Source organism: Antechinus flavipes, chromosome 3 (genome assembly GCF_016432865.1).
Source record: "Antechinus flavipes isolate AdamAnt ecotype Samford, QLD, Australia chromosome 3, AdamAnt_v2, whole genome shotgun sequence".
Classification (NCBI taxonomy): domain Eukaryota; kingdom Metazoa; phylum Chordata; class Mammalia; order Dasyuromorphia; family Dasyuridae; genus Antechinus; species Antechinus flavipes.
The window spans coordinates 117,291,422-117,318,770 of NC_067400.1; the positions used below are offsets into that span (position 1 = coordinate 117,291,422).

Below are 27,349 nucleotides of genomic sequence, written 5' to 3' on the forward strand. Positions count from 1 at the left end.
AAGGGTACATCGTGTAAAAAAATTAAGATCTCCTAATCTAGAGTGACATGACTATCTTAGATAGGAATAGATGAGGATCATTTAAAAGAACTAAAAATGTTTAACCTGGAAAAGAAAAGGCAGCAGCAATGTATTTATAGTTGTCCTCAAGAGCTTTGAAGGACTTTTGTGAAGAGGGATGAAACCTCTTCTGCATGCCTAAAAAAGACAAAATTAGAAACAATGGTTAAAAAAATAACAAAGATACAGATTTATGCTCAGTATCAAGGAAAACTTTTCAGCAGTTAGTCAACCAAAAGTTACATGTACTGATAAGTCTGATGGCCTATATTTCTTGATCTGTTGCTTTTGACACTACTGACCACCCTCTTCTTCTAGACAGTTCCTCCTTTTTGGACTTTCATGACACTATTTTTCCCTATTCTTTTCCCAGACTCTTAACACTCCTTCTCAGTCTCGTCTTCTGGTTCATCAACTATATCACACCAGCTATAGAATCATGGAACCATAGACCATATGGTAGAAAGGTGCCTTAAAGGCCATCCTGTCAGTTACTTTTTTCACTTATCAGGTAGAAAGCAGTTAAGAGACTTCTTCAAGATCATCTATGTACTAAATTACCCAGCTAAGACTCAAGCCCAGCTTGTCTGACCCAAAGTCCAGCTTACATGGACTTCTCTTAAGAGACAGAGTAGCAAAAGTTTCAGTCTTTGCAGCTCTCCCGGAAGAGCTACCCTTGTGTGTCTTCTTATGAGCAGCAATAGTTTTGAGCCTCTTTCCCCTCTTTTGTATCTTTGCAGTGTCTCTCATTTGAGCCTGCTGGACAGGAAGGCTGTGACACCACAAAGGAAGCTGCTTGGATTCAAAGGCTATAGGATAGGTGCAAATAGTAGCATCTTACTTTAGTGCACTTGTATTTCTGGGATGTTGTTGCTCCAGGCAAAATCTCTTCCCCATTTTCCTTCAGCAGAGAAGGGACTGAACTTCCCATAATGACCTCTTAGCTCTAGGAAAACTGAAGTAGTTAAGCATAGATAAAGCTTCACTTACCAAGGAAGGAAGAAGAAAACTTCTAAAAAAAACTTTCACAGAAAAAAAAAAGTTTCCCTATAAAGAATCCATGGGAAATTGGTATCAAAAGGTTTAATCAATCACATAAGCAACTAGATGGAGTATGACACTTTTCTTCAAGCCCCACTAGCTCTCCAAATAGAAAATCACAAAAGAGAAACTATTTGTCAGATGTAGAACAATTACAGTTGGTCCAGTATTACTAATAAAGCAAGAATCCCAACAAAATTCCTTATGAATTAACAGTGAAGACTTCCAAACCATAACTCTCCTTCCACAGCATTCTCCCAGCAAGATTTACAAATTGACCATAGGATTGTTGTGCTTTGAGACGCATTCTAGGACTTTTCTCTTACTGTAGTCTCTGCCAACTCTCCTTGCCTTTGCCCTTCCCCAGTATCTAATTGCAATTCCCTTCAAGTGGAGAAGAGAGAGGTTATAGAAAGGGGAAATTGATCTTCTCTACTACCTAAGATAGTCCCTCAGTTAAGGAACCTCAAGGAAGCAAAAATTCTCCCCAAAACAACCACGCTACCCTCATCTATGACTACAAAAATTAGCATGTTGATGCAGTTCCACCAGAAAACTAAAGAAAGGAGAAAACAGGCAGAAAGCCAGTATGCATGGCTACACTGAATGGGGGAGGTGGAGGGTGGAGGGAGCATTCTAGATGTGGCTCCCCAAAAAAATTACTTAGAGAAGGGAACTCAAGATAATTGCCCAACATGAAATGAAGCTAAGACAGCTTTGAAGTTTAACTGCAGAAAACTTAGCATCAAAAACAAAATAAACAGAAAATTAGTAAAAGGGGACATATACGAGAACAAAAATAAGATCACCAAATGTCTGAGAAGTAAAAAGAGTCAATTAAAAAGCTAGAGCATTAACACAGATATAGATATAGATATATCAATCAGCAATAAAGATGCTAAAATTAGAAAAGATTAGTACCAAGACATCTAAGAGTACAACATTTCTAAATAAATATTACAAATAAAGCAAATTATTGCAAGCAAGAGCATGTAGAGTTTTGTTTTCTTATCCAATATGTCATTTTTTCTTTTTACTGAATTCTTTGATTCCTTCACATTTAAAGTTATAAAGTTTATATTTTCCTCCATTTGTCTCTAACTTTTCATGTGTTATGATTTTTTTTCCTGTCTTATGCTGTAAAGCTTAGTATGTTCCTTTCATTACTGTATTTTATCTTTTTTTAAGATGGCCTTATTTCTATCAGTTCTATTCTCCTTATTCCTAGTACCTCCGCCCATTTGTTACTCTTTTTCCTTTAGAGTTTTATTTATTAATTCTTTTTTTTTCTCTTCTGTTTTTATCTGATTAAATAATTCTTCTACCTTTTTTTTTTCCTCTCAATTGGTCACATAGATACCCCTTTTCTCTCCTCCATTTCAACTAGTCCTGTTCATTGACTTTTTAATTGTGCCTCTGTGTGTGTGTGTCCTTTTCCCTTTCTGTCTACTGTAGATCCTTATTCTCTGATTGAAGACCACTATAATTATCTGGTCCTTTTCTCGGGATTGTTTATGCAATCAAAACTTTTGAGGCATACATTCTAGACCCTCTTTCCTAGGTTATTTTTGCCACTTTCTTGCAGAGCCTGCCTTACAGTTTCCCCTTGTCCACAATGTCTCTTTTCCAGAACAATACCAATTATTGTAGGTTTCGAGAAGACATTGCCCCTTGGTAGGATCCCTTCCCCACTGTGTTCCTGATTATACAGCCCATAATTGAACTAGACCCTCCCCTAGTTACCTTTTCCTCATTTGTCTCAAAATCTCCTCTCTATGTCCATGCTTTTTTCACTCCCCCAGATGCTGATTGCCCCAGGATTTCCAACTCTCCTCCCACCCACCACCTTATATCCTAGTTCCCAAGATGGAAAGTATAGACTTTTCAAGCACCAAATCCCCAAGATCCCACCTTGTACAAGGTCCTCATTTCCCTTTTCAGATCATTTATCTTTACACAAAGGAGCATTCATTAGTGAAACCCTTCTACCATAATTGCAACCTCTATCTTTTCAATCCTTCTCTCCTTTCTCTTCACCCATTCCCTGTAAGTTCTTTGCTTTTGGGGGACCATAAGAATCATTATTTTTCCCTCATTGCTCACCTTTGATTTGACCAGTCCCATCAGATACAACCTTCTATGTCCTTGCTTCCTTCCTCCCTTTCACGTAATAAACTAGTACCACAAAACAAACATCGATTCACTTGTAGGTGTATTGCCAGACTCTGTCCATAATACCATAAATTCATCTCTTCACTGTCACCAACATCTGTCTTCCACCTGTTTTTTTGTTTTTGTTTTTGTTTTTTTTTGGTATACATTTAAAAAGAATTTTTTTACTGGTTTCTCTGCTATCACTCTCGCTGTCCTTGAATGCCGTGTTTATTTACTCCTCCTTCATTGCTGTTGTTGGAATTTTTGAGAAGCAAATACTTTCTTCAGTTCTGGTATTCTTTTTAAAAATGTTTCAGTGTCTTTTCATTATTGGACATCTATTTTTTTTCATTTATGATTAAGCTGTATCCTGGGCTCAATTTTTCTTTTCCCTCCTGTTTTATAGTGATATAAAATAGTATTGTACTTTATCCATGCCCTCCTATTTTTACAGTAGTACAGAACAGTTTTGCACTATTTGAATTTCTTTTCCTTTGTATTTGAAGGTCTTTGTCCTGATGGCTTGCAGAACTTGTCATTTCTGAATTAAATTGTTAAATTTAACTGCTGTGTATCTTGGAATTTGTAGAATAGGGGATTTTTTTTTTTTGTTTTTGTTTTTTAGAGGCAATCTGTGAATTTTTTCAATTGGAATTTCATTTTCTTTGTTCAGGAATAGTGGGCAGTTCTCTTCTGTTATTTCCTTTATTATGGTGTTAAAGTTTTTTGTTCTACCATGTTCTTCTTAGAGTTTGGAGTTATCTATATGTTGGTATTTTGAAATCCATGTTTAGTTTACATGGTTAGCATATTTTTTAATATTCTTTTCTTTGGCTTCTTTTAGATTGTCATTTCTATGTATTTGCATTCCTAATCTACTCTTTTTTGTTCCTTTGGTGAGAGTTTCCATTGAAAATTGCATGTTTTCTGTTTTTCCCATTATTGTGCTATGCAGACAGAAATTTTGTTCTTATAATTTTCATTCTCTTTTGAGCCACACAGGAATAGTATATTGTGGTTCCATGTTCTCATATTCTACAGGGTCCTCTTTGTCATTAAGTGTTGGGTCATTTTCCTTTGTTTTACAGTAATTATTCATAGATAGCTGAACTCATTTATTAGATATAGATACCATGTTTCCTTCTGTTGTTAATATTTTCCTAGTTTTATCTTTTGAGTTTTTTCTTCCTTAGATCTTTGCTATTTTCAGTCTTTTCACCCCTCCCCACCCCCCAATCCTCTACTTTCTGATTATGATTATGATGGTTTCCTTGGGAACTAGATCTCAAAGCAGCAAAGCCTCCTCCTATGCTGGGCAATTAATAGTTTAGCAGTCTAGGTCTCCACTCCCAAGTTACTTTGGTTGGACAGAACTGGCACTAACTTGATACCAAGTTCTTTCCCTCTCTCAACCCCTCAAGTATATGGTGTATTTTCTTGTTCTACTGCTCCATCTCTCCCACACTTCTCTGATTTCGCATCAGTAGTTCAGAGATTTGTAGTGCTTCTACTACCACACTATATAACCAAAACCAAAACCAATTTGGAAAACTCCAGTAGCTGGCTGTCACTCGGTAGGTTTTTTGCTCCTGAAGGGCCACTCCTGGTAGGATTGTCTGTTGCAGGCCAAGTAAATTTCTACAGCCTGAATTTAGGGGTCTCCATAGTACAGGAAGGTCTCTCTGGACTGTGGGTTTGAGTTTTGTTGCAAGCTCCTGTGTCAGTTATTTGAGTCTGCTAGTACAGCTTTGCTGCCAATAATATGGGAGATAAGAAGGTGCCTAGTGAGCTCAGGGACAGTCAGCTTAAGTTCATAGATTTTTTTTAACTGTCTTTTTGGATTCTGGATGTCCTAGACCATGGAGAGACATGCCTTAAATCCCTTCTGAAAGAAGATTCCCCTGGCAAGTGAAAAACAACCCTGATTGACAGACTTTTAATGAGGAGGTGGACTAAAAGTCTTTATCTCTTCTTGCTGAGAACAGTGACTTAACCATGAAATTCAGCAGCCTCAAGGAATCTGGGCAAGGGAAAGCATCTCCATCTGGACCTTTCTAGCTAGTTTTTCCTTCATGAGTAAGTTGCCTTAAATTCTAATGGAGGGGACCAAAGACTGAGGGTTCCTCTGGCAAAAGGCATGGCCTGGAGTCTATTTATATTCTAAACAGAAATTAGTTCTCCCCAGTTGGGTGGAGTTCTATCCAAGAACAAGTACCTTGAGAGCTAGGAGCAAATCTTATCACTCAATCATGCCCTTCTGAGACTGACAGTTATTTTTAGGAAATGGATTTTAATAGAAATAAGAGGAAAGGGGGTATATCACAAAATAATAATGTTATTAATATAATTGCATATTATAAATTTTACAAGCATTTATCTTTTCTCCCTATCACTTTCCTTTAACCTCCCAGAAAAAAAAAAAAAAAGGTGATTTCTTTTTTATTAAAGCTTTTTATTTTCAAAACATATGCATGGATAATTTTTCAACATTAACCCTTGCAAAACTATCCCCCCCCCAGATAACAAGTAATTCAATATATGTGAAACATGATAAAAATATATGTTAAATCTAATATATGCACACATTTTCACAATTATCTTGCTGTACAAGAAAATCAAATCAAAAAGGAAAAAAAATAAGAAAATAAAATGCTCGTAAACAACAACAACAAAAAGAGTGAAACTGCTATGTTGTGACCTACACTCAGTTCCCATAGTCCTCTCTCTGGATGTAGAGGGCTCTCTTCATCACAAGATTAGTGGAACTGGCCTGAATCATCTCATTGTTGTAAAGGACCATGACCATCAGAATTGATCATCATATAATCTAATCTTGCTGTTGCCATGTACAATGATCTCCTGGTTCTGCTCATGTCACTTAGCATCAGTTCATGTAAATCTCTTCAGGCCTCTCTGAAATCATCCTGCTGATTGTTTCTTATAGAACAATAATATTCCATAACATTCATGTAGATAATTTCTTTCTAATGTTTCGACCCCATCTCCTGGTGTTCTTGGCCTCCTTCCAAGTCTTAAGTAAACCTTCCATCTTCTATGAGGAAACTTTACTGACTCCCCTTAATGCTAGTGCTTTCTATTTCTTGATTATCTCTACAGATTATTCTTTATAATTTTATATACTTATTTTTGCTTGTCTCCCCCATTAAACTCAGACTCCCAATGTTTTACAAATATTTTCAATCTATTTTGTTATGTATTTCCCAATTACATGGGAAAAAAAAATTTTAACATGCTTTTTTTTTTTTTGAGTTCCAAATTCTCTTCCTTTTCCTCACCCATCCCCCTTTCTTGAGAAAGCAAACAATTTTGTATTGATTGTGCATGTATCATGCAAAATATATTTCTATATGAGCCATATTACAAAAGAAGACACAAACCAAAAAAAGCCCCACCAAAAAAAATAGTTTAAAAAGTATGCTTCAATTTGCATTTTGAGTTTGGATCAGTTCTCTCTCAAGAGATGGATGGCATTTATCATGATAGGTCCTTTGGAATTGTCTTGGATCATTGTCTTGATCAGAATCCCTAAGTCTTTAATAGTTAATCATTCTTATATTGTTACTATGTATAGTGTTCTCCAAGTTCTGCTCACTTCAATTTGCATAAATTCCCTCAAATCTTCTGAATTTTTTTTCTGAAGCCATCATTATTTCTTATAACACAGTATAACATGAATTGCAACCTCTATATGACATTTTAAGGGGAGACACTACTTTAAATTCACCACGCCAGCTTACAAAAGAAACGCAAGAGGCTTTGAGAGAAGTTGAACTGGCTTTATCCAATGTGGTTGAAAGAGTAACTCAAAAATCCTTGGAAATATCAGGTTTTGCTACAAAAGAGGTACCCACAGTAGTCCTTCATCAAGGAGCCAGTGTGATAGAGTGGGTGAACCTCCCAGCACAACCAGAACAAAGCCTTACTCCTTACCCAGTGCTTATGGCTAGAATTTTATTAAAGGATATTAAGCGAGTAGTACAATTATCTAGGATAAGACCTGACAAAATTTTATACTAACACACAAATTAATGTATGCTGCGAGACCATGCCAGAGTGGCAAATTTTATTGGCCATGGCTCCAAATTTTGCACATAGGTCTCCATTAAAGATAACCAGACTATTACATAATTGGCAATGGATTTTTGAGGAAAAGGTTTCTAAGGTTCCTCTTAAAGAACTATCTTTACAGACCCATCCAAACAAAATATTTGTGCTGTATACTCTCATGACTTAACGATAAAGAGAGTAGTCAGAACTCCTTTTCAGTCCACTCAGCAGAACGAATTATATGCAATCATGCTAACTCTCACTTATTACCCAGCCTATTCAGTAGGTGTGGTACAAAGAAAGTGCCACAGCCCAAATAAAATTTGCAGCTTCTAATATATATCAGCCCTTTAAGGATCTTCAGGAGCAAATGAGAAAACATCCAGGAAAGATTTATATCTCGCATGTCCACTCACATAATGGATTTCCAGGTCCTTTTTTGATAGAAATTCAGAGGCAGATAGCCTTTTAACTATGTTAGCCAGTACACCTTTATTTCAGGAGGCCCAGGAATCCCATGCTAAATACCATCAGGCTGCTCGAGCTTTGCGTTTACAATTTGGGATTACAAAAGAGGAAGCTAGGAGCATAGTAAAAAGCTGTACAGCTTGCCTTCCTTTCCACACTCCTATACTCCCTCCAGGGAAGAACCCTTGTGGTTTGAGACCCAATGAAATCTGGCAAATGGATGTGACCCATTATAAATCTTTTGGTTGTCTGTCTTTTATCCTTATTGTAGTAGACACCTTTTCAGGATTCACTTTTGCAATACCAGCAGCAAAAGAAACAGCCCGAATGGTCGCTGAATTCCTCATCCAAGCATTTGCTATTATGGTTGTGCCACAAGAAATAAAAACAGATAATGAACTTGCATATACTTCTAGACATTTTGAACACTTTTGTGCACAGTATAAGATTTTACACACCACTGGCATATCCTTTAATCCTCAAGGTCAGGCAATCATAGAGAGAAGAAACAGAGACATTAGGACACTCCTCCAAAAACAAAAGAAAGGAGGAGCCACGGGTAACCTTAGAGAACTTCTAAATTTAATTCTCTATACCATTAATTTTTTAATTTTTGATAAAGATGCACTGGCTCCAGCAGACAGGTTTTATAACCCACCAGAAGGGCAATGTCCAGTGCAAGCAGCTCCACTATCTTTAGATAATCACCAGGTGATGTGGAGAGATCCAGAAAGTGGTGAATAGAAGGGACCAGATAGGTAAACTGCCTGGGAGAGAGGGTTTGCTTGTATTTCTACAGATGGAGAAGGAATCAGATGGGTGCCAACAAGCCATATTCACCTTGTCCATCATAGAGAAACAGAAAAGCAGAAAAACTTCAAAACAAAGGAGAAGATTTAAGAAACATCTGACAGTAAAAGAGCATGGCTGACAATGAGACTGTTAAAAGAACTTTAAAATCTTCAGGAAATCATTGGATTCTTTAACACAAGATGAGACTGTTTCAAGGACTTGAAAACCAGCAGGAATCATTGGATTCCTTGAGATGAAAAATTGTTGATGAGACTAATATAGTACTTCAGAGCTTATAGGAACTATTGGATTCCTGGCACATGAACTAATGGACAATGGATTCCTTTTGGACTATTTCTAGGACTTACGGACATGTATAAATTCTTCATGTTGATTCATGTTATTTGTTACATTACTATTAGCATGTGTTATATTGCTATGTGCTTATGTAATCTATGTAATTATGTATAATACCTCCCATATTGATGGATTTATGTATACCTGTTTCAAGTGAGCCCCTTCAGAAACCCGCTAATCTGATTTCCCATTTCCTTTGGTGTTTTCATCTCCCTTCCTGAGATGTCAGGGAGGGTGTGACCACCTTCTTTTTATGGTGTTTTCACTTTTTTTTTTGAGCAGTCAGGGAAGGCGTGATCACCTTCTTTTGGGGGTTCTCATCTCCTTGAGAAGTCAGGAAGGTCATGACCACCTTATGTTCTAAATCAAAATAAAGTGGGAGATGTTGGAATCCTTACAAAGTGTTAAGTCATTAGAATTGATAGAGACAACCATTATCTAATTTAGCATGGTTCAGTATGATTGATCTGATCCTACAAGGACATGTTATGGGCCAGAACTTGAAACAAGGTACTAAGTGGAATTGATGGAAGCAATGCTTGTGTGCTTGGGTTTGCACCTTTAAGAGTTTACAGGAAGAGGGAGGAATTTATGACCAAAGAAAAACTAGAGATCACTATTGACCACAAAATAGAAAATTTTGATTATATCAAATTGAAAAGTTTTTGTACAAACAAAACAAATGCAGACAAGATTAGAAAGGAAACAATAAACTGGGAAAACATTTTTACAATCAAAGGTTCTGATAAAGGCCTCATTTCCAAAATATATAGAGAATTGACTCTAATTTATAAGAAATCAAACCATTCTCCAATTGATAAATGGTCAAAGGATATGAACAGACAATTCTCAGACGAAGAAATTGAAACTATTTATAGACATATGAAAATATGCTCCAAATCCTTATTAGTCAGAGAAATGCAAATTAAGACAACTCTGAGATACCACTACACACCTGTCAGATTGGCTAGAGTGACAGGGAAAGATAATGTGGAATGTTGGAGGGGATGTGGGAAAACAGGGACACTGATGCATTGTTGGTGGAATTGTGAACACATCCAGCCATTCTGGAGAGCAATTTGGAACTATGCTCAAAAAGTTATCAAACTGTGCATACCCTTTGATCCAGCAGTGTTTCTACTGGGATTATATCCCAAAGAGATACTAAAGAAGGGAAAGGGACCTGTATGTGCCAAAATGTTTGTGGCAGCCCTGTTTGTAGTGGCTAGAAGCTGGAAAATGAAAGGATGCCCATCAATTGGAAAATTGTTGAGTAAATTGTGGTATATGAATGTTATGGAATATTATTGTTCTGTAAGGAATGACCAGCAGGATGAATACAGAGAGGACTGGTGAGACTTACATGAACTGATGCTAAGTGAAATGAGCAGAACCAGGAGATCATTATATACCTCAACAACGATACTGTTTGAGGATGTATTCTGATGGAAGTGGATCTCTTCGATAAAGAGAGCTAATTCAGTTTCAATTGATCAAAGATGGGCAGAAGCAGCTACACCCAAAGAAAGAACACTGGGAGATGAATATAAACTGCTTGCATTTTTGTTTTTCTTCCCGGATTATTTATACCTTCTGAATTCAATTCTCCCTGTGCAACAAGAAAACTGTTTGGTTCTGCACACGTATATTGTATCCAGGATATACTGTAACCTATTCAACATGTAAAGGACTGTTTGCCATCTGGGGGAGGGAGTGGAGGGAGGGAGGGGAAAAATTGGAACAGAAGTGAATGCAAGGGATAATATTGTAAAAAATTACCCTGGCATGAGTTCTATCAATACAAAATTATTTTTAAAAAAAAAAAAAAAAAAGAGTTTACACACTAGAGCTCACACATTGGAGTTCACAAGTTTGGGAGATTCACAAAGTTAACTTTGTAACTTTGTGAATTCACACCTCCCATAATCCCACACTCGGAGGAGTCAGCCTTTTACACCGAGCATAAAAAGAGCTTCTGTCAGTCAGTCAGAGTCAGTTCAGAAGAAGCCACAAGTCAGAGTTCAGCTAGACCAGATGTCACTTCGGAAGATTGACAGAGTAAGAGTTCATGTTGGCAAATTGAGCAGCTAATCTGCAGTCGGGCAGAACCAAGATTTAGAGAGAGGCTGAAGCTAGCAACAAGAGCTCTCAGAACCAAAGAAAGCTAACTAGGAGATTTTGGAAGAAACAATAAAGAACTACTTTAACTCCTGGCTGCATTTGAAGTGATTATTCCTTTAAACCAAAACTAAGGCTGCCTCCAGAAAACCTCCCCAAGAAACCTGCTCCCAGAGAACCTTCATATTATACAAAAGAAGAGAACACTGCAGTATTCCATCTCAATCATAAGCGTTCTGCCATTCACCAATTAATGGGCATCCTCTCAATGTCCAATTCTTTGCCACCACAAAAAGAGCTGCTATAGATATTTTTGTAGGGAAAAAAAAAATCTAAAAAAAAAATTAGTAAAGCAGAGACTGTCTTTTAACTTTTTTGTATACCCAATGCTTAAGACAGTTCTGGCACATAGTAGGTGACTAGTAAATGTTTTTTGACTGGGTAATTTTTATAGGAGCTTTTATTTAGGCCATTTACCCATTATAGCTTATGTTATATGGTATTGAAATGTTGGTCTAAAACTAATTTCGACCAAACTGATTGTTTTCCTAACAATTTTTGTCAAATTATGTGTGATGTATCCTAATTAAGTCCATGATAAATAGTAAAGGAAAATAATTCTTATAGTCTCCGAATAAGAATAGGGGCTGTAGAAAAATCACTGAAACCTAAAGGGAAGGATTACTTCCACTGAGTAAGGAATTTATTAGACCTGTTATCAGACAAATCAAAAGCAAGTACTCAGTGTAAACAGAGACAAATAAGGAAGTTATATTTTTCTGAAAGGAAACAGCTAGGATCTATATTCATAGAGGAAAAATTAATTGAATTGTGAAAAAAAAAAGTACTAAAACAATAGTAAGAAATTTTAACATCTCAGAACTTTAGAGAAATTCAACCACAAAATATATAATCTAATAAATTGGTAGAGAAAAGAGAGCAAAAGCATTAGAATGTCTTCTGAGTGGAACTCTTTTAAGAAAAATATATATCCTGAGTACCTCGTGGCACCTTTATAAATATAAATTAGTATACAGAGGTAATACAAATAAATGTAAAACTGCAAAAATCATAAATTTTCCTTGCCATTCCATGCTGCTATTAAAAATAGTGGTCGAACCAGGGAGTAAATATACAAACCCAAATGGAGATAGTAATGAAATCCTAAATAAGATGGTCAAAGAACAAATCATTGAAATAGTAAATATATGAAAAATAATGAAAAAAGTGATTGGGGGGGGGGATCTCTGCTACACTGCTAAAGTAGTCCTTACGAGAAAAAATATATATATCCCTAAAAATTATACATTGATAAAACAAGAGTGTTTGTGAACTGAATGTGCATTTTTAAAATTAGAAACTCAGCAAACAAGCCCAAGATAAATGAAAAGAAGACAGCTTGAAAATTATAGGAAAAATTGATAAATTTGGAACCAATTTTTTAAAATCCTGTAGAAAGAATAAACAAATGAAAAGCTGTTTTGGGGGGGAATAAAAACCTAATAAAATTATTAAATTTTTAGCCAAATTGATTCAAAAAATGGCAGAAAATCAAATCAGTAAAATAGTATATGAACCCAATAAAATCATACAGCAACAAAAAAACAACAAAAGCACAATAATTTTTTAAATTAAATTTAATATGAATATTTAAATACCAATTAAAATGAGAACACAAATGCCTTCAAAAATGCAAAATACTCAAAGTAACATAACAGCAAAAAGAGATTTCATTAATCTAATCTCAGAAAGGAACTACAACTAGCTATAAAGAAACTACAAATGAAAAAAATCCTAATTCCTAAACAAAGGAAGAGCAAGAAGTAATAGAATTCAACTCAGTATTCAATGAACCTGAAAACATAAATTTCTTTTTTTTCAGACTTATTTCATAGTATTTTATTTTTTCAGATACATGCAGAGATAGTTTTCAGCAGTTACCTTTATAAAACCTTGTGTTCCAAATTGTTCTCCTCTCTTCCCTCCTCAAGACAACAAGCAATCCAACATAGATTAACCAAAAACATGAATTTCTTAGAAAAGAATTCTCTATTTTATAATAACTGCTAAGAAAACTGGGAAAACTCTGGCAGAGCTTAGGCTTAAACCAGCATTTTATGCCATCTTTCGTAATAAATTTAAAATGAATGTGTGATCTGAATATTAAGACAATATTTTTAAAATTAGAAGAGAATCTGCCTTGGACATGGTTAGGAGACAAATTCTTATTCAAACAAGGGATAGAGACAATTACAGAAGAAAACATTGATAATTTGATTATGCGAAATTAAAAAACTTTTTAGTAAAATGAATGCATATAGAATGAGAACCAGTGAAATGGGGTTAAGAGGAAATCTATGCATCTTGGATAAGGGTTTGGTATCTAAAATATGTAATTCATAGAAATATATAAGATCAAAAGCTATACCCCAGTTGATAGGAATAAATAGTTGTTTAAAGAAAAATTTTGAACTATTAAAAATCATAAGAAAGAGTGTACCAAATGACTGTTGATAAAAGCAAATCAAAACAGTGAGGTTAAACAAAGGCAAATATGTATAATTTGGGCTTATATTGATATATATATATAAATGTATATGTGTGGGTTATAAATATCAATGTATATGTATGTGTATGTATACATATATATATGTATGTATGTATTATGTATGTTCACGTAGAATATATCCACATTTAATTGTTGTGGAACAGGGGAGGGGTAGGGAAAAATAAAGTAAAAAGTACACTGCAGAAAATAAAAGGAAACCTACCAGGAAGCAAAGAAAAGGAAGACAAGTATTATTGTTTTGATTTAGTACACACTTTCTGGAAAGAAATTTGGAAATCATGCAAATAAAGTGGCTAAAGTGTCATATTCTTAAACCCAGAGTTTTCATTACTAATATATATCCCAGTGAGGCCACTAACAAAAATAAAGACTTCGTATAGACTACTTATAATAGCACTTTTTGTGTTAACTAAGAACTAGGAACAAAACAGATGCCCATATACCAAATTGTGGTATATGAATGTAACAAGATATCATTGTTCTATAACAACAAAACTGATGAATACAGAGAAGTATCAAAAGATTTACATGAACTAATACAAAAGTAAAGTAAACAGAACCAAGAAAACAATATATGCAATGACATTGGCAATATGCAATTTTAATGGAAAAAATAATCATAAAACAATTGAAAATGCATGTTTAAAAACAAGATTAATTCTAAAGATATTTGAGAAGATTCCTGCCTAGCCCTTTTGAAAGGATTGGGGGATAAAATTATTCCTTAGAGTAGAACATTGTTTATATTGACTTTTTTTTAGTTTTTACTGATATTTTTGTCTTCTTTTTTTCTTTTAAGAAAATAATTTCTTATTATTTTGTGATGGCTTAATATGAAGAAGAAGGGAAGTCACTGGGGAAAATATTTTCAATGTAAAAAAAAATTAAACATTTTTTAAAATGTTCTCAAGTGGATTTAGCTAATCTTTTAATATATGATTGCAACTTGTCCCATTTATAAAAATTTTAATGGAACAATCTCTTTCTTTTTAGCTTGAAAGAGCCAATTCCTTATTAGACCAAACACAGCAACCATATAGATATCTCATTGAATCTGTTCGTCAGCGAGATTCTAAGATCAATGAACAAAATGAACGTATTTCGCAACTTGAAATGGATGTCAGGTAAAAGAGCTAAATTTTTCTATTAGAATAATGGGAAAATTATTAATATAAAATGTCATTATAAATATATCAGGTTTAAATGTTATTCAACAAAAATAAGAATTGTAAAAATGAAGGTTTTTGAGTGACTTAAATTGGTATTGACTTTGCTTTCAGACAATAAACTGACACTTATAATAAGCATCAAAAATGATCAGAAATTTATAAAAATAGCAACTCAGTCTAATAGATCCAGATGTGAGATTTTGATCTGTGCTTTCTAAGGAGAGATAAATACAATTATTCCAGAATAGAAAGGAGAGGTACTTTCTGCTGCTATTAAGGGGTCATCTTTGCTTTAAAAATACTTATAAAAGAATAAAACTATTAACATTTAGCAAAATTTATATTCTGCAAATAAACTAATAAGCCTTCTTTTCGGTTTCCCTATGTTCATGATAAAATAAATCTCCCAAACAGGATTAAATTATGAAATTGGTGTCTTATTTGATATTATAGATAATTAACTTATCCCATTTATGATCCCTTAAATATTTTTCAGTTGAATATGACATATTTATTGAGCACCTGTATATCCCTTTGACTTTCCTCACTTACTTGCTAATTCTTGCCCTACATAACCTCTATACTCAATTCAGTAAATATTTCTCCTGAAATGAGGAGTTTCTGGAAAGAATTAAGAAACCATACTAATTTGATCCACTACAAATTCACAGTATTTAAACTGAGCTAGACCTTTACCAGCTGCATGCATTCAAAAAATATTTACTAAAATACCTGCTCTGTACCTTGTGCTGTTCTAAACTAGAGAATACACAAATATAAGACATGGTTCTTTTATTCAATGAATTGGCTATTTAGATTGTGCATAGATAATACTGCACATTAGTTTAGGACAAATGGATTTCAGTGAGGGGAGGAAGAACTGTAGAATTTGAGATGCTTAAGAAGAGTAAGGTTTAGAATTGTCCAAAGTATGATAGTTCATCAAATAAAAATAAAAGAACTTCCATGTAGTAGTAATGAGTAACCTGAGTTCTTGATCCCATCACAACTTCACCGTCTCTTATGTCTCTTAATTTCTATTGGTTCTTCGATCTCCAGAAATTATTTTCTCTCAATCCTGCTATAAATTACCATTAAATCTATCTTCTTCCCTTTATTACCTACCAAACCTTTCAAAATACTTTATTTGCACTCACTACTTTTTCATAATCCATTCAATCTTTAATGCCTTTTAATCTATATTCTGCTATTGTACTCAGTTTGCCATTAATTTTGAGACAGGTGTTGGCCTAGTGAACCTATCACTGACCTAGAATCAGTAAGATCTGAGTTCAAATCTAGCCTCAGATACACATTAGCTATGTAACCTTGGGCAAATCATCTGTCCTCGGTTTGCCTCAGTTTCCTTCATTCTAAAATGGGAATAATAATAATAGTACCTACCTTTTGGAGTTATTGTAAAGATTGAATGAGATATTAATAAAAAGCCCTTAGCACAGTACCTGGCACATAAATATCTATTCTCCCCCTTGTAAGTGCCAAATTCATTGCCAGCATGGTTTCATCAAGAATAAAACATGCCCTGATTTTTCTTGCACAATATGACAAATACAAAAATATGTTTAAAAGGATTATACGTGTATAATCTATATCAGATTGCTTGCTGTCTTCAGGAAGGAAGAGGTAAGGGAGGAAGGGAGATAAAATTTTTAACATGAAATCTGACAGGTATGAATATTGAGAACTATCTGCATATATTTGGAAAAGTAAAATACTGTTGAGAAGAAAAAATAAAATATATGTAACTAGAGAAAAAAGATGGGTCAATCAAGAAGACAAAGTGAATAGTAACAGGGAGTCTATATGATGTATTAATATCCATGCAGTGTAAAGAAAAGTCAGGGAAGGCCCCCAGAATGTTGAAAGAGTCTCTGGATCAAACTTATAAGAGGACATAGATGAAAGTTAAATAGGAGAGAAAAATATGAATTGGTTGTTATTAGCTGATATGGAGTGGTTTAAGTAGAAATAAGTTTATTAATTTGGGATGAGCAATTCCATTTTGTTTTATGACTTAATTATTTGTTATATAACCTGAATTGTTTTTGTTTTATTTTGGGAGCTTGGGAGTTGAGGCTTTTTTGTTTGGGGGGGAAGTGGTTGGTAATAAGACTTAAATGGCATAATGTATGTGTCTCAAATCTAGTAAATAACTGATAAGAAAAAAAATCTTTTAAAAAAACAGAATAGGACAATGCCAATCTAATTTCCTTTTTTTAATAGGCTTACCAAAATGGTACATTAAGAGAATTCTAAATATATAGTATAACCAGACAGCGTTTGAAAAAGCTTCCCTTATTGAACTTGAAGGAAAAAAAGATCAAATAAATGAGTGTATAAGTTTACATGGATCAGAATTGTTTGAATGAATAGATCCTAACAATAATTAGTAAGGAATGGGTCAATGTCAATTTAGAAGAAGAGCTCTAGTGTAGTATGCAAAGGATTTGCTGTTGAACGTTAAACTGTTCAGTATTTTTATCCATAGCTTTAATGAGGTTGTTGTCATTCTTTTCAAATTTACAGATGGCACAAAATGTGTGACTAATAGTTTGAATGATGGTATCAGGTGAAGCTTCCTCTTATAATAAAAAGAACAATGGATTTGGAGTCACAAGACATTGTTTTAAATCTTCACTCTGTCACCTATTACTGGTGTGACCTTGAGAAATTCACTAAGCTGTCCTGGGCTTCAATTACCTTGTCTGCAAAATCAGATAGCTGGAACCAATGATTTCCCAAGTCCCTTTCAGCTCTAAACTCTTTGATTCCACGATCAAACAATGGACCAAATATAATGAAGTGTAATTTAATAGGGGTAAATGTAAGATCCTACATTTGGATTCAAAAAAATCAACTACATAAGCATTTGATTGGAAAAGCATAGCTAGAAAATAGTTTTTATCTATGGCTAGGATCAGTTAGGGAAAAAAAAATTACCATAAGCCTTGATAGTTTAACACATTCCTTCACAAAACCTTATCTAATACTCTCCAACTGGATAGAATCTTTTTGGTTTTGAAATCTCCATAGCACTTAATTTTAATCATTTTAATAAAATATATCATAATCTGCTTTATATTGTAGTTATTTTTAAAGATCTATAGATTTTTTTTTCTATGGAAGAGACTTATTCTTATAACCTCTTATTAAGAGGTTATTCACCATTCTCCTTATTTTATAAATGAGGAAACTGAGTTTTAAAGAATTTTTAACTGACTGACCCAATTTCAATATCACATCTCACAATAAAGCTGGTACTCTAACTGAAACCTTCTTACTGCTAATATGTTATTGTTGTTGTTGTTTAATCTCATGTTGATTCCCCATTATATCATGGTTTGCATTTGTCATAAAGTTATTATAGAATGTTAGAGCAAAAATGAATTTTTGAACCTAATCTAATCTCAGTTATCACACACACACACACACACACACACACACACACACACACACACGGAAATAAAGAGTCCCAGAAATGTTGAAGGACTTCACCAGAGTCACAAAGCTAATTAATTAGAGTCAAGACTAAAACATGAATCTCCTTATTCCTAATCCACCCCTCTTTCCACTATCCTATCATCCTTTTATTTCCTTTGCTAAATTAAAAGACAATATGCCTTTTTCACTTTTGTGTCCCATAATTTTCATCTTAGTTCTGACATAAGTGTTTAGTGAATGTTTGTTCAATTGAACTGAAAACATAATTGCATCATTTTTAGTGCTCTTCAGTTGAAATTAAAAGGCTTAACTTTGTGTACAAGAAAAAGGTTCATCTGGTTTTAATTTTTCTCACAATTTAGTCGCTGGGTTTTAAAGTTATTCAACAATTCCAATACTTATGCAAAACAAAATTATAGGGATGAAGATTGAAAATTAAAAAAAAAAATCAAAAGACAAACAGAAAAAAAATGTTATTGAATTCAGGTTTCCTGAATTTCCTTGCCAGCAGTATAAAGGTAGTTATTCTGTTGATATGCTTCTCTTTGATATCAAATGTTTTTTCTGTTAGACTTTACTTTTTTCCCTTCAGCTCTTTCCTCATAATATCTCCTTCAACATAGATTATAAAATTCTTTAGTTCCAATAACCATTGGCTTTGTTTTTGGTAACATGACAATGTCATATAAAGGTACTTTTCTGCCTTTTAAAAACCTTGGTTTTATTTGTTCTTTTAAAAAATTAGAATAAGCACCAGCCAGAGGACCTGAGTTCAAATCTGGCCTCAGACACTTAATGCTTCCTTAATACTAATATATGACCTTGGGCAAGTCACTTAACCCCAATTGCCTCAGGGGAAAAAAAAGAGCAAAATAAAATTAAAAAACAAAAAATAAGAATAAATGAAATTTAATTTATTAAAGAAGATTATTTTTTATCTCTGTAAAGTTTCAGCATTGCTTTCTGTTCCTGAAGCAGGGAGTAGGGCTGGGAGGAAGGGGCAGAGGTGAGTATAATAGCTAGAAAGAAAATTAATAATAATCTTATTAACATGATCTTTATTAACAATAATAATAGAAAAGCAGAAAGGCTTATACAGTGCCTTTCTTTCTGTGAACTTTATTCTCAAGCATTTAGTCAAGACTTTGTAAATGAAAATGAATCATTTGTGTTGAAAGCTAAGAATTAAAATCATGTCACAAGACATGTTCATAAAAGCAACTGTTAGGTAAATATTGAATCTTCTTTGCTGTTGAAATGACCTTTCTTTAATGATTTTCTAGTAAATCACTTTGATTCAGAGTTTTTAAATATATTTCTAATGAATATTTTCAACTGGATATGGATTAGTGAATTTTCTTATTAATTAAAAAAATCAACACTATCAGTACTTTTATCTTAGTAATAAAAAATCTTATGCTGAAGGTAATCTCAGCTTTAGAAATATTTCTCAACATGAAGGCTGACATATACATATGTGTCATCCCCAAGATTACATCATCAGCCTCACCTTGTGACAGTCATGTTCATCACAAAAGTTATGCTTATTATGGAATCAACCACCATAAAATACTTCATGCTAAGTATTTTTATCCTTTAAAATTAAACTGGCTGTGCTATGCAAATATATTACAAGAAGTCTTGTGCAACATTTCTGGACTACCATTTCATAACTATATTCTGCTGTGTTAGTGATAGCTGTCATTTGAAAAAATTAAGGCGGTTTTAGTGGTGAAATTATTATAGTGCAGAATGGTACTAAATACATGCTTGAGTTTCCATAGAAAATAATATTATCTACAAAGAGACCCAACAGATTTATCATAATTTAAACACAGTCAAATAACCCTTAAGGCCCTGTTCTCGTGGCTTTGAACATTTTAGGCAATTTGTAGAATAACAATTCATTGATTCTCTCATATTAATATTATGAATATTATTTTCCCAAAATCTGAAGATTTTGAAATACTTCACTCATTACCCCCTCATCTGATAAACTGTCAGTATTCTCAAATCCCAAACCCACTTTTATTTGCCATATCAACTGAGAAGACTAATAGTTACTTGGCACAATGTTTAGGGATTCTGCTCTATCTGATTTTTAAAAATTTATCTGAAGAAAAAGCCTCACTTTGTTTCCAAAGAATACAAAATAAAATTAATTTGAGTAGTTTTTCTATTTTTCTCTAAAAATGTAAAATTTTTAAAGTTATCAAGCAGACAACTAGATTGAAATAATTTTGCATTATCTTGTGATAAACTTAGAAAAATAATTTTTAAATGATCTTAAAAGTGAATACTAGCAAAATCATTATCAATGCTTTAAATTTTCCCCATAACTGAAATAAAAACATATCTTAAAAGAACTGATTATTTTTTTTTTTTTTTTGCCCTCCATCTGACTTAAACAGGCTGAATTGTAAGTCAGTACTAGGATATATGTAGAAAGGGAAAATAATTAGCAGCTAAATTTCACTGCCCTGGTGTTACTTGTTTTTTTGTTTTTTGTTTTTTAAATAACTACCAATTAAAGAAGAAAAGGGTACATTGTCAGTTCTCCTTTAAGGATTAGCCAGAATATATTGATCCAGGAAGTGAAGGAGCAATATAATAGGAATATGTTTTCACAGAGCAGGTGAAATAGAGCCATAAACATGAGTGTCTGAGTAATAATTAACAGTGAATTGAACAATTATGTATGTAATATACTATTCAAGGTTGATGTGCTTACAAAAAGATTTGTTTTGTGGCTACTTTGTGAGTCACGCAAAAGAGGTTTTTATTTTTAAAAGGTGAGTTTCCACTGTTATGAAATACATCTTATACCAGCTAAATTTCTACTGAGTCATGGCATAGAGGAAGAGCACTGAATATCCTAGTCACTTTATCCAATAATAATGAACCAAATTGGTATTGAAAAGTAATCTGATCTTTTCATACTTAATTTGATAATTAAATAAGAAAACTATATAAATTTTCAACTTTTCTAAATATCTAATATCTGGTTACAAGAATTAAATGTGGAAAGAAGTGTTTTAAAATCCATAGACTAAATTTATTCTTATTGTTTAGCCCCTAAATACAAAATATTTACTTCATTGTGGAACAAAAAAAAATGTCATCAAGCATAGACTGTTTCTATGGAATTATCCAATCAAATTCCTTTAATTGCTTTGGAGATTCCATTCCTATTTATTACATGGCAGTTTAACTTGTCCACTGGTACTGGAAACTTTTTTTAAAAAGTGATTCTGTGAATAGATCAACATAAAATCTAGTGGAATTGTACAAATAAAAAAAAATCAGATCCTTACTGTGACTTTTAGAATTCTTACCCAGTTCTTCACAGTACTTTCCAATTACTCAGATCAGTAGGCTTTCTGGCGCCTGACTCCAAATGTCTATAGGTTTTTGTGCTGAGCTGTTTACCTTTATTGGTGTTTAATTACTATTTTGCTCTGTTGCCTGTTTTTTCATCCAAAGTCTCATAATATTACATAGTATTTATAGAGAGTTTTATGTGTTCAAAGGTTTTTTATAATCATTAATTAGTTAATCCACATGTCCTATTTGGAAACCAAGGCAAATGAGATTGTGTTGTTTTAGGTCGCAGTTGAGTCAGTGGCACAGGTAGAAGCACAAATCAAAATTGCAATTAACTTGGGCATTTAGACTATAGACTGTAATACCTCTTGTGGAAGCTCTTTATTACCTCTAAGGAATTAAAGGTAAGGTATTGCTTCCAAATGCCTAGAACTACTAGTTCTTCCAGAAACCCTCCTACTAAACTAACTAAAAACTAAATGTTTTTACATTTTAGGGCTTCCCATTTTCTTCAGGGTTACCTCAGATTTCATTGGGCATGGTTCTATTAATTTTTACATTCAGAATTTTATTTGGACATATGTATGAGGTGCATTGTTCCATATCAATTACTTACTGATGATCTTGATTCTTTAATAATCTGTTAAAAAAGATTCCCTTCCTGAACCTTCAGAAGATCTTTATCATTATTATCATATTTATCATATATTAAATAATGTGACCCCAACCAATAAAATAAGCACATGTTCAACTTATCATCACAGCTTCAATTAATCTCTTCTTAAAATGGTGACAGAAATAAAAATTAGGTGAAGAATTATTTATATACTTATATGTATTTGACCTGAATATAGTGGGCAGATTGAAAATTTTTGTTATGATCAATATTTTAAGTTTTTTCTCTTAATATTCCAATATTATATTCTGTTCTTTGGAAAATAAGTAGCAATGTTATATACACATATATCAGAAAGACCTCTCCATTTAGACATTCTCTCAAGTACCTGCAATTTATCATGTCCTCTCTCCTAAACTGCCACCTTCATTTTTCTTATCATCAATGATAACTCTTTGTTCCCCATCCCTATTCTTTTGCTTTCTCCTTTTGCTTCCTACTTTAAATTAGTTATCATATCCTAAAGTTCTTTCATTATGAAATCTTTTGGCTTTGCCCCTCCAATTCTTATTTCCATAGCAACCATTTTGGTTCTGACACTTATTTCCTTATCCCTTAATTGCTACATCAAGCTTTTTGTTGTGTGTTCTTGTTTCTCTCACTCTAATAAACTAACCTAAAAACTTTTAGAATAACTTTTAAACACTGGTTTCTCTTTCCTTTACTAATCTTTTTAAGATCTATTTATCCTTGATTTTTCTATAGAAAAAAATCACTTTTGTAGTAGCAAAAGAATGGAAAGAAAGGGGATCCCTATCCCACTTCCTTATGCTATCCCTCTCAAGGATAGCATCAATTGGAGAAACAAATTGTGGTATTTGAATATAATGAAATATTACTGTAAAGTAACAAATAATGACTGTGATAGATTTAGAGAAATATGAAAAAACTTAAACTAATACAAAATAAAGTAAATGAAACCAGCAAAAATATGTGGAACCACAAAGATATGAATTAAAAAAACAATTAAAATTTCTTCCACCTTCTCAAACCAAAAACATACCTCATTTTACTGAAAAAATTTAGACTATTCACTTTTTCTCCCCTCTTCCTCCTCTTTATCTCAAATCATCCTGATGTTTTCTACCACCATCTTCTCCTCCTCTCATTTTACATAAAGAGGAGATCCTTCTCCTTGCTTATCCAGCCAAGTGATCCCATTCTACCTTGTCATCTCTACAAGATTGCCTCTTCTAGCATCTTATTTTCTCCCTAATATTTTATCACTCTTTGTCTTGTTTCGTCCTTAGTGCTTAGAAATATGTCCATGTCTCCTCCTTCCTCAAAAAAACTTATTTGATGATGTTTCATCCCTTTTGTGTCTGAATTTCTTAAGAAGACCACCTACAAATGTCTTTCTGCTTCAAGTCTCTACCTACTCCAGTCTATCCACTACTCAGTTGTCAAAATGATTTTCCTAAAGCATGCAATTCCTTTCTTCCTTCTTTCTTAACTTTGCAGTCTAGCTTCTAGCCACCTCATTCAACTGAAGCTATCTTCTTTAGAGTTATAGATAATCTCTTAATTACCAGATCTGGTGGCCTTTTCACAGTCCTCCTATTTCTGGAGCCCTCTTCCTCCTTTGACACTGTCAATCACGTTCTTTTCCTTAACACTATCTTCTCTCTAAGTTTCTATGACACCACTTTGTCCTGGTTCTACTCCTGCCTATCCAATTATTGCTCCTTCTTCTTTACTGAGTCTTCATGCAAATCCAGGGTACTAACCATGTAAGGCACTTACCGTAAGGCTCAGTCCTTTCCCTTCTCCCTGTAGATTCTTTCACTTGGTGATTTTATTTCCCATAGATTTAATTATCATGTCTATGCAGTTGACTCTCAGATCTACTTGTTTAGTCCTAACCTCTCAACTTCTCCAAGGATCTATTAGATATATGAAATCAGATGTCCCATAAGCATATATCCACATGTCAAAAACTGAATTTATTACCTTTCTCTTTCTAATTTCCCTTTTCTCTTCCAAACTTTCTATTACTGTCAAGGATGGAACCATCTTTCCATATGAGTAACCTAGGTGTCATCCTTGACTTCTCACTCTCTCATACCTTATATATCCAATCAGTTATAAAAGTACAATTCCACTTTCACAGAATCTCTTATATATACTTCCTCTCCTCTGACATTTCAACCAATCTAATATAAACGTCCCTATCACCTCATATTTGAATTATGTTAGTCTGTTTTCCACTCCATCCCAAATTGGTTTTCCTAGAACAGAGGTCAATCCCCCCCCATTCAAAAAACTCATTGGCTCCCTGTTATCTCAAATCAAATATGAATACTTGGATCAAATATTAATTTTTCTATTTGACTTTTAAAATCCTTCATAACCCGACTCCTTCCTCTCTTTCCATTCTTCTTACACCTTACTTCCTACCTCCCGTATTTTGTTATCCAGTCACAGTATAGATACTAAAAGCAAAGAGGACAGATAAGAGAATATTGCTAGACAAAAGAGTATGAACTAGAGTACTTTGTGCCAAGAACTGCACTAAACACTAGAAAAACACAGAAAGTAAAAATATCAGCCCCTACTTACAGGGAACTCATATTCTGAGAAAAATTGCAAACAATGATGTACAAGCAAGATACTTAGAGATATCTATATCTATCTATCTATATGATAAATTGGAAGTCACTAAGCTAAACCAAACAAGGACTAGGAAGGCTTCTTGCAGAAAGTGGAACTAAACCAGGAAACAAAGATGAGAAGGGAAAAGTTGCAAGGAAGAGGGATTGAGGGGAGCAATAAGTGAAAATACCTAGTTGAGAAATGCAGTGTAGTGGATATAGCACAGTGAGGAAGCTGATGTGGGCTGGATCATAAAATACATGGAGGGGAATAAGGTGAGTTTAGGAAGATAGAAAGTGCTCAGGTAATGAAGGGTTTTAAAAACCAAACAGGTAGTTTTATCTTTGATCCTAGAGGTAATAGAGAACCAATGGAGTTACTTTAGGGCAGGGAGGGAAGATGAAATGATCAAACTGGTGCTTTAGGAAGATCATTTTGACAACTGGGTAAAGAAAGGACTGGAATAGGTAAAAAACTTGAGGCTAATAAGACTAACCAAAAGGCTGTTAGAATAGTCCAGGTATGAAGTAATGAGGGCCTGTACCAGGTGATTACGGCGTCAGAAAGAAGGGGACACATACAGTAGCAAAAAATATGATAACTTTGTATTTGACAAAAGTAAAGATTTAAGACTTGGGGGTAAGAATTCATTATTTGATAAAAATTGTTAAGAAAATTGGAAGTGTAGCAGAAATTGGATCATAGACTTATCTCTTACACCATTTACAAAGATAAGGTCAAAATGGATACATGACCTGGATATAAGAGAGATATTACAAGAAAATATGAAGAACTTGGAATGTATTATCTATCCTCTTTGTGGTAGCAAAAAACTATAAATTGCAGGAATGCTCATTAATTGAGGAATGACTGAACAAGTTGAAGCATATGATTGTCATGGAATATTACTGTGTTTTAAGAAATGATGAGCTCAGTGATCTTAGAAAAACATGGAAAGAGTTGCATGAAAAAATGAAGAGCAAAAGAGCAGAAAGAACCAAGACAACATTGTATAAAATAATCTCAGTATTATTTGAAGAATGGCTTTGAGTAGATGTCATTTTGACAATTATAAATACACAAATTAACTATAAAGGACATATGAAGAAAGATACAGTTTGCATCCATAGAAAGAACTGATAAAAGTATATATAGATTAATTTTACAAGTATAGACATACCTATTTGTGTCTAATGTTAGCTATCTCTGAGGTGGGAAGATAGAAAATAATAAAAAAGGAGAGGAAACATGTATGTTGTTTACAAAGAATAACAAATTGTACCTAGTGAATTTGCAATTTCATATACAATCATATTATTATATTATATTATGGAAGTGCTTGTTTGATTTTGGAAATTTAAAAAATATTTTTTAAGATGTTAAAGATATTTGGAGTGAGAGAAAGAATGAAGGAGGAGTGCAGGATAAGACCCAGGTTATTCATATGAGTGACTGGGAGGATGGTAGTATCTTTGACAGTGATAGGAAGGTTTGGAAAAGGGGTGATTTGGGGAAAAAGGGAATGAGTTCAGTCTCAGGCATGTTACTTCAGCTTTTCTGGGGGATATCCAGTAGGCAGTTAGAGATGTGAATCTGAAGGTCAGGAAGGAAGTCAGACCTGTATAAATAAATCTGAGAATCTTCTACATGGAAATGATAACTGAATCCATGAGAGCTGATGAGATTATCAAGCAAAAGAGTCTGAAGAGGAAGAGAACACTGAACAGAACCCTAGGGAATATTCACAATTATTGGTACAACCTGGATAAAAATCCAAAATGATGAAATCCTAGAGAGAAGAGAGTATCAAGGAGAAGATGATTAGCAAAGATATGTGAAAGATTAAAAAGGATAAGGATTTTTAAAAGCCCATTGGATTTGGCAATTAAAAGATCATTAGTACCTGGGGTGGGTTGGTGAGAGCAGTTTCAGTTAAAAGATTCATGACTATATAGTTAAGGAAGTGAATAGAAAAGATATGGAGCACTAATTGTAAACAGCCTTCTCAACCCTCTGCAGTCCAGCTTCCAAACTCATATTCAACTGAAAGTGTGCTCTCCAAAGTTATCTGTGATAAAATTTAATGACCTTTGTTTTGATCCTCATTTTTGATATAGCTATAGCCTTTGGCAGTCAGTCAGGTTTTCTTGACACTACTCTTCTGATTTTCATATCAGTATGACTGCTTTTTTTGACTCTCTTGATGGATCTCCATTCAGAATCTGCCCAGTATCAACCCAGTATCAATTCCAGGTTATTCTTTCCATATAATCTCTTGCATCCCTTACAACCTCAAAATATTGTGAACATTTACCATTGTTGAGGATTTTCAAAAGAGTATACAGTGGCAGTCTACCTGCCATCTGGGGGGAGGGAAGGAAGAGAAAAGTTGTAACTGAAGATTTTGCAAGGATCAATGCTGAAAAATTACCCATGCATATGTCTTGTGAATAAAAAGCTATAATTTTTTAAAAAGAGTATACCAGTGGCTTTAGGAAT

At 33.7% G+C, this 27,349-nt stretch overlaps 1 protein-coding gene across 2 annotated transcripts in view; it reads left to right on the plus strand.

The window, feature by feature from the left end:
• PIBF1 (progesterone immunomodulatory binding factor 1) overlaps window positions 1-27,349 on the plus strand; it is a 294,559-nt gene that overhangs the window by 215,290 nt on the left and 51,920 nt on the right. For both annotated transcript variants that reach the window (XM_051983913.1, XM_051983912.1), the window contains one exon: window positions 14,621-14,751. In XM_051983913.1, the coding sequence (XP_051839873.1) occupies window positions 14,621-14,751 (131 nt within the window). The remainder of the gene's footprint in view (window positions 1-14,620; window positions 14,752-27,349) is intronic.